This window comes from Protopterus annectens, chromosome 7.part0, assembly GCF_019279795.1.
Source record: "Protopterus annectens isolate FY-2018-M chromosome 7.part0, PAN1.0, whole genome shotgun sequence".
In the NCBI taxonomy this organism is placed as follows: Eukaryota; Metazoa; Chordata; order Ceratodontiformes; family Protopteridae; genus Protopterus; species Protopterus annectens.
This window is the reverse complement of record NC_056739.1, coordinates 1,155,959,333-1,155,972,368: the sequence shown is the minus strand read 5'-3', so window position 1 is coordinate 1,155,972,368 and position 13,036 is coordinate 1,155,959,333. Positions and strand designations below refer to the sequence as shown.

Genomic DNA, 13,036 nt, shown 5'->3' with positions numbered 1-13,036 from the left:
TGTCTGGTGTTGTTTACAAGTGGATAAGCCCTAGCACTAACCTGTAGCAGAGAACTTTCATTCAGAAGTTCATAACTAAAATCTGCAAAAGCTGCTAGACTCCATCAGTCAACAAAATAACCTCCAAACAACTCTGCAATAATTACAGTTTAAAATTAAACTTCAAACATCATTTAGACTATCCTACAATTTTTATTAAACATCAGTCACTTAACTGTAAAAACTAAAACAAAGTCTAATGTATTATCTTCTGAAATTATGATGTTCTGTACTTTGTCAGCATCACAGTGCCACCACCCCTCTATGTGCATATATATATATATATATATATATATATATATATATATATATATATATATATATATACACATACACACACACATATATATATATATATATATATATATATATATATATATATATGCATACACACACACACTCATATATATGTGGCCAGCAACAGAGATAACGAAGGATGAATTAAATAATACAGAATACGGTCCACACATTCATGCTACCAAGTTAAATTGGTATACCTACCAAAGAACGCCTCATTTGTAATAAAATGTTCATAAAACAGTCATAGCCAATCATTCCCTCTTGGTTCTGTGGCACTTTGTTTTTGTTCACAACACTAACTGCTGCTGAAGCACCCAGTGCCATTTCAATCCACTCAAGAAGATATCTCAGAGAACCTCGCTGAGCTGCAAGACCAAGCAACAATTCTGAAGCCAATCTACGCCCTAGAGTATCTGCCCCAGAGCCAGGCATGGTCATCCCTTTAAGAAAGGTAGTCACCTGCGATAAACAGTCTAATCCCATTGGAGGAATTTTACTTTCATTTGCTAAAGATAAGGGTGGCAAAGAGTTGATAACATCTATAGCTGTATGAAGTACATCATTGCAGAGGCTAAGTCCTGGTCCAGTGGTAGGCATTAACCAACTCTGCCTGAGTAGTGCAAATAAAAGACTTAAACCAGTTCGGATTCCCATTTCTATGAGTGCATCTGTACTCGACCTAGGGCGTTCACTGACTGAATGTACATCAGTAGATCCTGAACTGCTTTCAGGTGAATGTTGCTGCTGCTTAACTTTGCCCTTATCATGGTACTTACTGGAAAGTGCATAAAAAATACGTTGCAAGACAAGGAGGCGTTTCCTGAGTGCAGCAGCAAATGGAGAGTCAGAGCACACCATCTTTGCCAGGGCCAGCTGGCTGCTGAGAAGTGCATCTAAGTAGTGCTCCTGTTCATCTCTAGACAATGACTCCCTTTCAAAGTCTGGTAGCTGAGGCCCCTTCAGACACAATACCTGCTGTGGTAAGGGGACTACTTCTTTATTGGCAAGCAGCTTGGCATACAAGATGGCGACTCCTTCTCTGGTGGAAACATTCTCGCTGTCTTCTGCAATCCATGAGCTGTTGAGGTGCTCCAACCACTTCAGTTTCACTGGAGGGACCATCACAGCCATGGTTGGTCACTCTACAGCCATTAGTCCTAGAAATTAAATGAGGAAACAGTTAAAATAACATTACTTAAAACACTGCAGCACTGCTGTTGACCATTGCTTCTAGTGCATGTTAATTAACACTAAATAAAACAAACAATTATAAAAACTAAGACAGTATTCAAACAACATGCATTTCAACTTGTCAAATCATTTCAGGACACCAACCATATAAGAACGCTATACATGTCAACATAGTACATTTGTGCAAGTAAACTTAACATGACAGTGGATGTTTGAATAAATCACTGCAGCACCAGCCTTAGCTATTCATGTTATACACCCCGCCAAGAATATAACAGCCAGCCAGTTTCTAGAGCTTTAGCACACCTTCCACCTGCTCAGAATGTTGACAGCTTGAGCTAGCCTGGAAAAAAATAGCAGTCTAGGGGCCAAGCCCTTATGAGCTTTCATGCAAACTTGAAGAGAGAGGCTACAGCTCTGACAAAGGGTAATGCTATGTAAATGAAACTAACTGTGCACACTCTGGCACCAAAAATCTTAAAAAAATAATGGGAATTGAGACCAGCAGCAGCAGTGAGCCATTTGAAAATAGACTTATGGTAGGTTTACTTACATAACTGTACTGGGTTCATCATTAGATCACTGCTACAGTAGCTTTAGCTACATGGGTAGAATGCCAAAGCTTATAAAGTTTGGAATGAAGAGAGATGAGAATCCAGCAGCCCCTGGGGAAATGGTCCTAGCCAACCCTGCTCTAGACCTGGAAGAGAGTCTAGTTTGTAGCAGTTTGTGAAAGTATGTGAAGAGGACCAAGTTGCTGCCTCTTGAATACTTCTAGCGTCCACTCTTTTCCAAAAACCCACTGAAAAAGCCAAAGCCCTACCTAGAATGGACTTGTTATGGTGGGAGTAACAAAAGAAAATAACAGGGGACAACCATTTGGAAACTATCTGCTTTTACAATTGTAGTTAATTTTTCTTACCTTCATAAGAAATGAATACTTGATCAGAACTTCTGCAGGTTTTAGTACAAGTCAAGATAGCATCACAGTTGTGGGTATCCAGAGTGTAAAGAATCCTTTCTCTCTTATTTTTAGGTTCTGTAATGAAGACTGAGAGACAGATAATTTGGCTCAAAGTAAACTCTGATACCACTTTACGCATAAATGCTGGATAAGTTCTTACAGAAATCCTACTTTTGTGGAAAATTACATAAGGTTGACCCACCATGAATACCTATAATTCACTTTTCTTGCAGAAATCACAGCAACCAGCAACACTGTTTCCTATTTCAAGAACCTCAGACCAGCCAGATGAGCTGGTTTAAATGGAGCAAAAGTTAAATTTCCAGTACATAAATTAAGATCAAGGAGGAGCCACAGCCTTCTAGGTGGACAGGTATGCAGGACCCCCTTCTAAAACATTATGACATGAGTGCATTGAAAGTGGGGAATCCCTGAATGGATGTGCTGAAATGGTAGATAAATGAACCTTGACACAGGAGTAAGAAGGGCCAGAGGATAACTCTCACAAATACTGCAGAAAGTACAGTTGTGTACACCTACCATAAATGTAGATGTTCGAGTGTCTTCACTGTTGCAGTCATAACTGTAGGGTGCTCCTGCCGGCAGGCAGCCCGAGGTCGGCCAGAATCCCAAAGTCTGGGTCCGGCGTCGGCTGTAAAAGCTAGTATCCTGACGTCAGTACGCCTTGGTACATAGCCCTCAGCCGACGCCATCTTCTCCAGCCTTTCTTGTCCTAGATGTCAGAATACCCCAATAAATCAAAAATGAATCCAACAAGGAAACACAAATACACCACAAAAGAGAGAAGAAGAAGAGGGGATAGGAGGGAGGGAAACCCCGACTGCAACAGTGAAGACACTCGAACATCTACATTTATGGTAGGTGTACACAACTGTACTACGTTCTTCGTGTTTCACTGTTGCAGTCATAACTGTAGGGTGGAATCCCAAAGCAGTGTAGAGAGGGAGGAGGCTTTAGATAGAAGAAGGGGAGGCAAGAATACCCTGCAAGACAGCAGAGGCAAAGCCTGCCCTAGACTTAGAAAACAAAGGGAGATTGTAGTGCTTGGAAAAAGTATGCACTGAACTCCAAGTGGCAGCTTCCAAGATATCCTTGGTAGGTACTCCTCTGAGAAAAGCTGTAGAAGTAGCAGCTGCTCTAGTAGAATGACTTCTAATGGTTCCAGGAAACTGTTTACCATGATGAGTGTAACAAAATCTGATCCCATAAGCAATCCATTTGGAAATGGTTTGTTTAGAAATAGGCTTTCCAAGTGAACTGGAGGCAAAGGAAACAAACAGTTGGTTAGACTTTCTGAAATCTTTAGTCTTGTCCAAGTAAAATCTTAACTGTCTGTGCACATCCAATGAATGCAAAATCCTTTCCCCTTTATTTTGAGGATTTGGAAAGAAAGTAGGAAGGTGAATTGTCTGATTCAAGGCCACTTTGAAATCACCTTAGGCATGAAAGTAGGATTGGTCCTCAAGGATACTCTGTCCTGATGGAAAATAAGGTAAGGTTCCACAGCCATAAGAGCTTGCAACTCTGAGACCCTTCTGGCAGAGGTCAAAGCTAACAAAAGAACAGTCTTCCAAGATAGAAACTTAATATCTGAAGATGCAGCAGGCTCAAAAGGAGGCAAAGTAAGTTTTTCTAAAACATAATTAAGATCCCAGGCAGGGACCGGAGGGGTCCTTGGAGGCCGCAAATTCTTAGCGGCCCTCAAAAACTGCTTCAGCAAAGGATGTGAAAAAACAGCAGGATCAGAACTGAAATGCTTAGAGATAGCAGAAGCATGAATCTTAATGGAAGAAAATGAAAGTCCCTTAGATAAAAGCTCCGAAGGTAAAGCAAAATAGAGGAGAGATCAGGAACCTGAGGATCAGAACCTCGGTCCTGCATCCAAATAGAAAACCTCTTCCATTTAGAGGCATAAGATTTCCTAGTGCTAGGCCGTCTAGCTTCCAAAAGAACATCCAAAACTTGTTTGGGAAGACTAGAGGCAATCAAATTCCTTTGAAGAGCCAAGCTGCCAAGCAAAGGGTCTTGAGGTTGGAATGTAGTAACTGACCCTGATGCTGGGACAGAAGCGAAGGGTTCAGTGGAAGAATCCAAGGAGGCCCCGAGAACAGGAGCTTTAGAGTCGGATACCAAAACTGTCGAGGCCAATTTGGAGCAATCAAGATGAGGAGCTTGGGCTTGTCCTGCTTTATCTTCAGTAGCACCCGAGGCAGTAGAGGAAGAGGAGGGAAGGCATATGCAGACAGACTTCTCCAACTGAAAGACAGGGCATCCACTCTCCATGCTGTTTTGTGGAAGGACCTGGTGCAAAAGCGAGGCAGCTGATGATTGAGATGGGATGCGAACAGATCTATCTGGGGACATCCCCAAACTGCAGTAATCCTTTTGAACAAGTTGGTGTCTAGCATCCACTCGTGAGGATCTGAAATGTTTCTGCTCAGGCTGTCTGCTAAAAGATTTTGTTTTCCTGGAATGAATTGAGCCTGGAGATGCAGATTCAAATTTAGAGCTGTGTCCCATAAACTCATAGCCAGTCTGCAAAGGGGGTAAGAATGAGATCCCCCCTGTTTGTTGATGTACCACATGACCGTGGTGCTGTCTGTGCGAATTAGCAGAGGCCCTGGTTGTAAAAGGTGCTTGAAGGCCAAAAGGGCATTTTGAACTGCCAACATCTCTTTCAGATTGATGTGCCAGTGAAGATGGTCCTTTGTCCATGTTCCTTGCTGGCAATTGTCTAGAAAATGTGCTCCCCAAGCATAATCCGAGGCATCCGTGGTTAGGATTTGAGTAGGTTGAGGGAGACGAAAAGGTTTTCCTTTGTTCACAATGCATGCCCTGGACCACCAGAGGAACTCCTTCTGGAGGCAGGTAATCAGAGGAATCAGAATATCCAGATCGTGATGATGCTGTGACCATACACTTTTCAGATACCATTGAAGCTTTCTCATGTGAAGCCTTGCGTTTGGAATCAACAGAATGCAGGAAGCCATGTAGCCCAGAGCCTGCAGGAATTTCCTTGCAGTGAGCTGAGATAGAGTTGCCAAGGTGTTGAAAGTAGAAGCCAGCTGAGTTTGTTTTTCTGGAGTGAGGTAGGCCCTTTGTAAGGTTGTGTTTAAGAGGGCTCCCAAGAATACCATTTGTTGAGAAGGGATCAAGTGTGACTTTTTTATGTTCACTGAGAATCCCAGTAAGAGGAGAAGACGTTGAACGAAGTCTAGGTGTTGAAGCAGAAGATCTTTGCTGTCTGCCTGAATAAGGCAGTCGTCCAAATAGGGGTAAATCTGAATCCCCTGAAGTCTGCAGTAAGCCACTACTGGTGCCAGGCACTTGGTGAAGACTCTGGGCAGTAGATAAACCAAAGGGCAGAACAGAGAATTGAAAGTGCCTCGAACCTGCCTTGAACCTGAGGAATTTCCTGCGTTCTTGTCTGATAGGGATATGCAAATAGGCTTCCTTTAAGTCCAATGTCACCATCCAGGCGTCCTGAGAGAGCATTGGAAGTAACTGTTGCAGAGTGAGCATCTTGAACTTTGGAATTTCCAAAAAGGTGTTTAACACAGAAAGGTCCAGAATAGGTCTCCAAGAGTTTTGTTTTCTGGGAACCAGAAACAGCCTTGAATAAAATCCTTTTCCCATTTCCAAGAGTGGAACAGGCTCTATGGCTCTATGGCTCTCATGGCCAGAAGAACATCCACTTGAGTTAAGGCCTCTGACCATTGAAGTTTTGGCAGATCTGGCCAACCGTGAGTCCTTGGCAAAGTGTGAAAGTGGAACTTGTAACCTTTTAAAATCACATCCAATACCCATTTGTCCTGGGTAATACGAGTCCAATTCCTGTAAAAGAGACAGTTTTCCTCCGAGAGGGGCGTCCAGGTAAAGAGGTCCTGAAGCCCAACCGAGAGAGTCATTGAGTTTGTTTTCTTTGAGATTGGGATCTGTCTTCTCCCCTTCTAGGTGAAGAAGCAGTCCATTGTCTAGATCTGTAAGAGGTCTGGCCTTGACCACGACCTCTGGAGCGTCTATATCTTCCCCTTTGAGGCATGTCAGGCGTGGGAAAGGACCAATTTTTAGTGGGCCAATTCCTGGAAAATCTAGGAGGCTGAACCTGCAAGAAATCTTTTACAGTCTGCATGGACTTTGCCTTTTCTTCCATCTTTTTAATAACTTCCTCAGCTTTAGAACCAAAAAGAACATCATGTTGAACAGGGGCATCTAATAACTTAGCCTTAACCTGTTCAGGCAAACTTTGTTCACGAAGCCAGGCATGTCTCCTAATCACAGTACCAGAGGCAGCAGCCCTGCAGGAAGCATCCAAGGCATCAAAACCACAATGTAAGCTATGCTTGTTAACCTGTTCAGTAGCATGCAAAACATCCTGAAGTTCCTTATCCTCTGCACAACCAGGTAGGAAGCAAGCTTTTGCTTTAAAACAGACAAAAGAAATTGCTGGTATTTAAACATATGAAACTGGCAATTTAATGCCCTTACAGAAAGGGTAGCAGAAGTATATTCCTTTTTGCCCCACCTGTCTAAAGCACGAGAATCCTTCTCAGAGGGAATAGGATTTTTAGAAGTAGCAACCTTAGCAGCCTTAGAACCCTGAGAAATAGTTTCAGGGTCTGCAGAAGGATTTTTAAAAGAAATAAATGAGAGTCAGGAACCCTATAAAATCTATCAGGCTTAGAAGGAGCAGGAGGCATGGAATCAGGATTCAAATTAGCCTCAGAAAAGCATCATCCACAATGTCCAAAACAGGAGGGATAGCTAAAGGCCTATGCTGAGGAAGAAGAAGAAATTCTCTAAGCCTCTTTTTGGAAGCAGAATATTCCTGTCCTTCCCAATGAAAATGTTCCCTCATCTCATGCAAGGTTTCCCCAAAAGAAAAATCCTCAGGCGGAGAGGCCGAGGGCAAAGATTCCTCAGCATCCGAATCCTCATAAGGGGGGAAGGAATAGTCCTGATCAGAGGAAGAAACAGAAGAGACAGAGGCCTGGTCAGAAGAATCCAGAGTAACATCCTGTCGAGGCCTTTTCTCAGGAGGGGGGTGAGAACCCCTAATCATTGTAAGCAAGTCTTCAGCCATCCTCAATAATTGTTTTTGTGTCTTGGGAGTGGATTCAGAAGCAGCTTGAGCTGAAACTTTAGACTTAGGAGTCTTTGTCTTTGCCTTTGAAATAGTAATGTGAGTAGGCCTGAAAACTCCCTCAGAAGCCGGTACCTGCACAGCGGTTCCGGACCCATCTGAAGGAGCGACATCCGAAGGTCCTGCAGCAGTTAAAATAGTGGGCCTTGATGGCTCCCCATGGGAGTCCGTATCGGCCATCGGTTCAGAAGCGGCGGACGACAGGGGCTGCAAAAGCGCCTCACTGACAGCCGAACCGGACACTGGCTCCAGCTGCAACGAGTCCTGTTTGGACCTCGGAGGCCTGTCTTTATCTTTGCGCTTCTTTTGAACTCCGGTAGTATCCGACGACATTCTGTAATTGAAGCGTCTGCCAAAATAATTTAAAGCCCAGTCGTACCTGCGTTTGATAGTACGAGAGTTGAACCTGGCACAGAACCGACAACAAGAAACGTCGTGGTCAGGGCCTAAGCAAGGTAGACAGTAAGAGTGGAAATCTTTATGAGGTATTTGTTTCCCACACGCTATACAATTATTAACTTTTTCTGACATCGGAGGAACAAGAAAAAGATTCCCAACGGGTACTTAGCTTTGAGAAGAGAAGTAACAACTTCGGACCGACAACAACCAAGAATGCTGTTCGAAAATCGCCAACCAACGTTTTGCGAGCTGCTTTCCACCGCACGGCAAGAAAGACTGGAGAAGATGGCGTCGGCTGAGGGCTATGTACCAAGGCGTACTGACGTCAGGATACTAGCTTTTACAGCCGACGCCGGACCCAGACTTTGGGATTCTGGCCGACCTCGGGCTGCCTGCCGGCAGGAGCACCCTACAGTTATGACTGCAACAGTGAAACACGAAGAACATCCAGAGAAACATTAGCCTTAATAGGGTCTTTGTTCTTAACGTGGTACCAACATAACCACATTTACTAATACAAGATTTCCTAGAAGCAGGTTTCTTTGCTTTCTTTAATACCCAGAACACGTCCTCAGAAAGCTGATGCCTAAAATACTGTCTATTATTCAGGGTGTTAACTGAAGATATTTCAAGTTGAAGTGTATCAAACTCCTGTCTTTGCAGGAGTACGACCAGTCTGTAAGGAAGCTTATGGTAACTACGCTTGACCATTTCCAAAACAAGGGAGAACACTGTTGCCTGGCCCAGAAGGGAGTCACCTCAATGACCTGTGTAGTCCTTCTGAATCTTCAGAATGGCCCTGGATATCAGTGGAAAAGCATATAGGGGCATTCCAGTGCAATGAAATTATAGTGCAACCATTTTCCAGGGCTGCATGCAAGCCTGGAGCACAAGTTTGCCAGTTGTTTGTTATGAATGGAGGTGAATATAACTGTCTGAGGTGTTCCCCACAGCTGGATCAAATCTGGGAAGACCCTGATGTCCTCCTTTACCTTTAAATGCGCTACATTTAGAACCACTGGCAAAGAAAATAAGGGACTCAGAAATTCAAAGATATAATTGGTATGGTGTTCAAGAAAAGTTGGTGTTAGTTGCAAATGACATTACTTGCTGGAATCAGAAAAAAAGACATCTCAGTGTTGTGGAGCATTCTGAGACAGCAGTACTGTTTTTTTTAAGGGATAAAACAAAGGCTATATAGGTATAAACTACGTATCTACACAAATTGCTTCAGCAATACTCATACTTATGGGGACATGATAAAATGAAGTATTTAGGAGTACGGGTCAAAAAGGATTCTGTTAATGGCAACTAAGGTTATGTGGGAAGAGAGTAAACAAAAGATCATACAAAAAACTGAGAAACTGGAAGCTCTTGCCTATGGAGATGGATTGCAAGTTACAAGCAGTAAAAATGTTTTTATTACCTTTAATTTTAAACACAGGTCAATTACATTTTTATCAACCAGAACAGAAGCTGCGGATAGTAATTAGTAAAGAGCTGAACGATTTTATTTGGGTTGGGAAGAGGGAAAGAGTCAAGTGGAAGAAAGTGATTCTCCCAATCGAACAAGCAGGTTTAGGACTACCTGATTTGAAAGAATATTTTAGAGCTACACAGTTTAAGCTTTTTTATACGACAGAAGCAGAAAACTACAATTCAAAATGGAAAGGGATGGTGATTGTGATGAAAACAGGGGTTAATTTAACTAAGGAAAGAATGGGATTTTGGATGCAGGCCCTTAAGAAGAATAACAGAAGTCATACAGAATATTATATTCATAAAGTAAAAGAGAGGCCACTAAGAAATAAAAGAAATAGTAATGGATTAATGAGATTCTCGCAATGGAGATGACAGAAATTAGGGGTAAAGAGAATAAGCATAAGGGGGCTGGAAACTACTGGAGGAAGCTGGCAAGGTAACCAAGGTTAGGATCAAATAATCAGATAGGGAAAGGTAAAAGAATGGAAATGGGCCAATAAGATACTGTATTTGGATTACAGGCTAGTGATTGCCTTCCCTATCAGGGACTGATAGAGTACAGTAAACTCTCAGTTAACCAGCACCCATAGTGATTGTTAGATGCCGAATAACTGTAGTTTTTGGTTGCTTGAGAGTTACTATTAAAAACAGTCCTGACTAATACTGTTGCTGTTGTTTGTCTTTCGGCTTTTTCCCGGTAAGGGGTCACCACAGCGGAACTCTGGTCCGCTAATGATTGGCAGTAGATTTTTACGAAACGCCGAGGTGCCAGCTCGACGCCCAACCTTCAACGAAGGAACGCCCATTTACACACGCATGTCTTTCGAACGCTACCCAACCGCGGGGAGGGCATGCAGACTCCACATAGAAAGCACTCCCAAGCCAAGCCGAGAATCGAACGGGAGAACCTCTTGCTGTGAGGTAACAACGCTACCACCATACCACCGTGGAAGTCCTCCTGACTAATACTGTACCCTATACTATTTGTTTGGTTTGACTTGTTCTCAAGTTGGGGAAAGAGGGAATTTATTCCTATCTTCCTTTTTAAAACTCGAAAAAGGCAAGGTATTTTTCTGCAGGGGGAAGTGCAACACATGAAAATTGTACTGTTATTTCTTCGATTTTTTTTTGCCGGCTGCTTGAGTTCCAGTTAACAGAGTTTACCGTACAGACAAACAGAAAAGGAAAGTTGAATCTTAAATGAAAGACCTGCACTGGTTGAGTTTTTAAGTGAATGTAAAACAGAAGCTAGGGATAATCAGTAGGGCTTACAAAATACTGCAGGATAAAGAATACTTACTATAACCATAGATGTCTCTCTCTTCTCTGTTGCAGTATTCTTTATGAGGGGAGTTCTCTGTCATAGGCAACAAGACATCGGCCAGTATACAAAAGTCTTTCACTAGTGTAGAATGCGTTGTACGTCACACATAGGCTGCTATCATACATTGGCCATAAAAGCAGAGTACGCACGCACCAACCTCAGAACTGAATGCCCCAGGAGGAATGCCAGCCTAAGGAGAGTAGAGTATGAACATCCAAGGTAAAGAACCAAAAAATCAGGGGGAAGGAGTGGAATACTGCAACAGGGAAAAAGAGGACATCTATTGTTATGGTAAGATTTTACACAACTATTTTATGTCCCTCTATACATCTGTTGCAGTTTTCTTTACGAGGGAAAGTACAAAAGCTCATGAGGAAAGGGTTGAGGGAGAAGCAATCAAGCTCTCCAGAAAGACATGAAGAATGGCTCAGGCAAAACCTGCCCTAGCCTTAGAAATGCCATCCAATTTGTAATGTTTACTGAAGGTATGCACAGAAATTCATGTAGCTGCTTCAAAAACAGAGCTAGTATCTAGTCCCTTAAAGAAAGTACCAGATGAAGCTACAGCCCTTGTGGAATGTGCCCTTACAGAAGAGGCAAGGGTCTTACCATGATTCACATCACAAAACAAAATTGCTTTAGAAATCCAAGTAGAAATATACTGCTTGGAAACAGGCAACTCAAGATCCCAGGGATGACGGGAAACAAAAAGCTGATTTGATTTCCTGATGGGTTTTATTTAGACAAGACTTAAGTTGTCTATGCACATCTAAGGTGTGCAGCAAGTTCTTACTAGAATTCTGGGGAGAAGGAAAGATGATAAATAAATGAATGGACTGGTCAAGTGACAACTCATTGACTATCCTGGCATAAAGGAAGGGTTTTTGTATGCATGGATACTCTGCGTTTATGAAAGACCAAAAGGGGGGGGGGGGCAAGGCCATTAGGGTCTGTAGCTCAGACACACATCTGACTGAAGTTAAGGCAAGAAGTACTGTTTTCCAGGAGCAGTGCTGCAGGGAAGCTAATGAAGCTGGCTCAAAGAGGGGGAGATTCAGCTTTATGAGTACAAAATTAAAATTCCAGAGAAGAGGGGCAGGTTTTCCTGGAAGGTTTAATGTGAATGATGCCTTTAAGAAATTGTTTAGCCTCAAATCTGCTAGCTAGAGCAGGGGATAAAGGGAAACGGGCAGAAATAACAGACGTGGGCTTTCAATGAAGAGTAAACCAAGCCAGCAATGAGCAATTCAAACAAACAAGAAAGAACCAAGGGGACTTCCACTGATGGTGTATCCTGGCTTCATGAGAGACACCACATTAAAATCTGTTCCACTTAGACAGGTAGGATTTTTTGGCATTGGGTCTCCTGGCCTTCTGCAGGACAATTAGCACATCCTCAGAGAAGAGTTGTCTAAAAGGAATTAAAACACCATCACCCAAAGAGTCAACTGGAGGGTAGATAAGTGGGGATGGATGAGAGTTCCTTTGTTTTATATGAGAAGGTCCACCCTGTGAGGTAACTTGTGGTGACTGCCCTTGTTTTATATGAGAAGGTCCACCCTGTGAGGTAACTTGTGGTGACTGCCCTTGGCTAAATGCAGAAGTGTCTTGGCTAAAAGGGAATTACCAGCAAGTTTTTTGGGTTGTCCTGCTAAATTTTGACAGGACTTTTGGAATGAGTGGAAGTGGAGGGGTGAGAATGCATACAGAAACATCCACTTCCAAGAGAACAAGAGGACATCCACCTTCCAAACCAGAAGGTGTGGAACTCTAGCACAAAACTGTGAAAGTTGTCTGTTCTTGGGGAAGGCAAAGAGATCTACTTGAGGTATACCCCACTGGTGGACAATGTCCAGAAACAGATCCCTTTGACGCATTCATTTGTGGGACTGTATTAGGGACCTGCTCAAGGTGTCTGCCACACAATTTTGGCTGGATGGACTGTACATTGCCTGAAGAGTCACCTGACACTGACCTGCCAACTCCCAAGCCTGGACTGCCAGCCTGCATAGTAGGTAAGATTTTGTCCCTCCCCACCCTGCCTGTTCACATACCAGTGGACCATCACAATGTCTGTGAACAGCTTTAAAGGTCCTGGGAAGAAGGGAGGATGAAAGTTGTGAATGGCTAGTAGCAGTGCCCTCATCTGTCTTACACTGATGTGTTCCCTTTG

At 43.0% G+C, this 13,036-nt stretch overlaps 1 protein-coding gene across 5 annotated transcripts in view; it reads right to left on the bottom strand.

Moving 5' to 3' along the window:
• The window catches only part of HERC1 (HECT and RLD domain containing E3 ubiquitin protein ligase family member 1), a 3,987,333-nt gene that overhangs the window by 3,891,532 nt on the left and 82,765 nt on the right, over positions 1-13,036 (bottom strand). For all 5 annotated transcript variants that reach the window (XM_044077739.1, XM_044077741.1, XM_044077740.1 and 2 more), the window contains exon 2: positions 541-1,496. In XM_044077739.1, coding sequence (XP_043933674.1) covers positions 541-1,470 — 930 coding nt within the window. In that variant the 5' untranslated portion in view covers positions 1,471-1,496. The remainder of the gene's footprint in view (positions 1-540; positions 1,497-13,036) is intronic.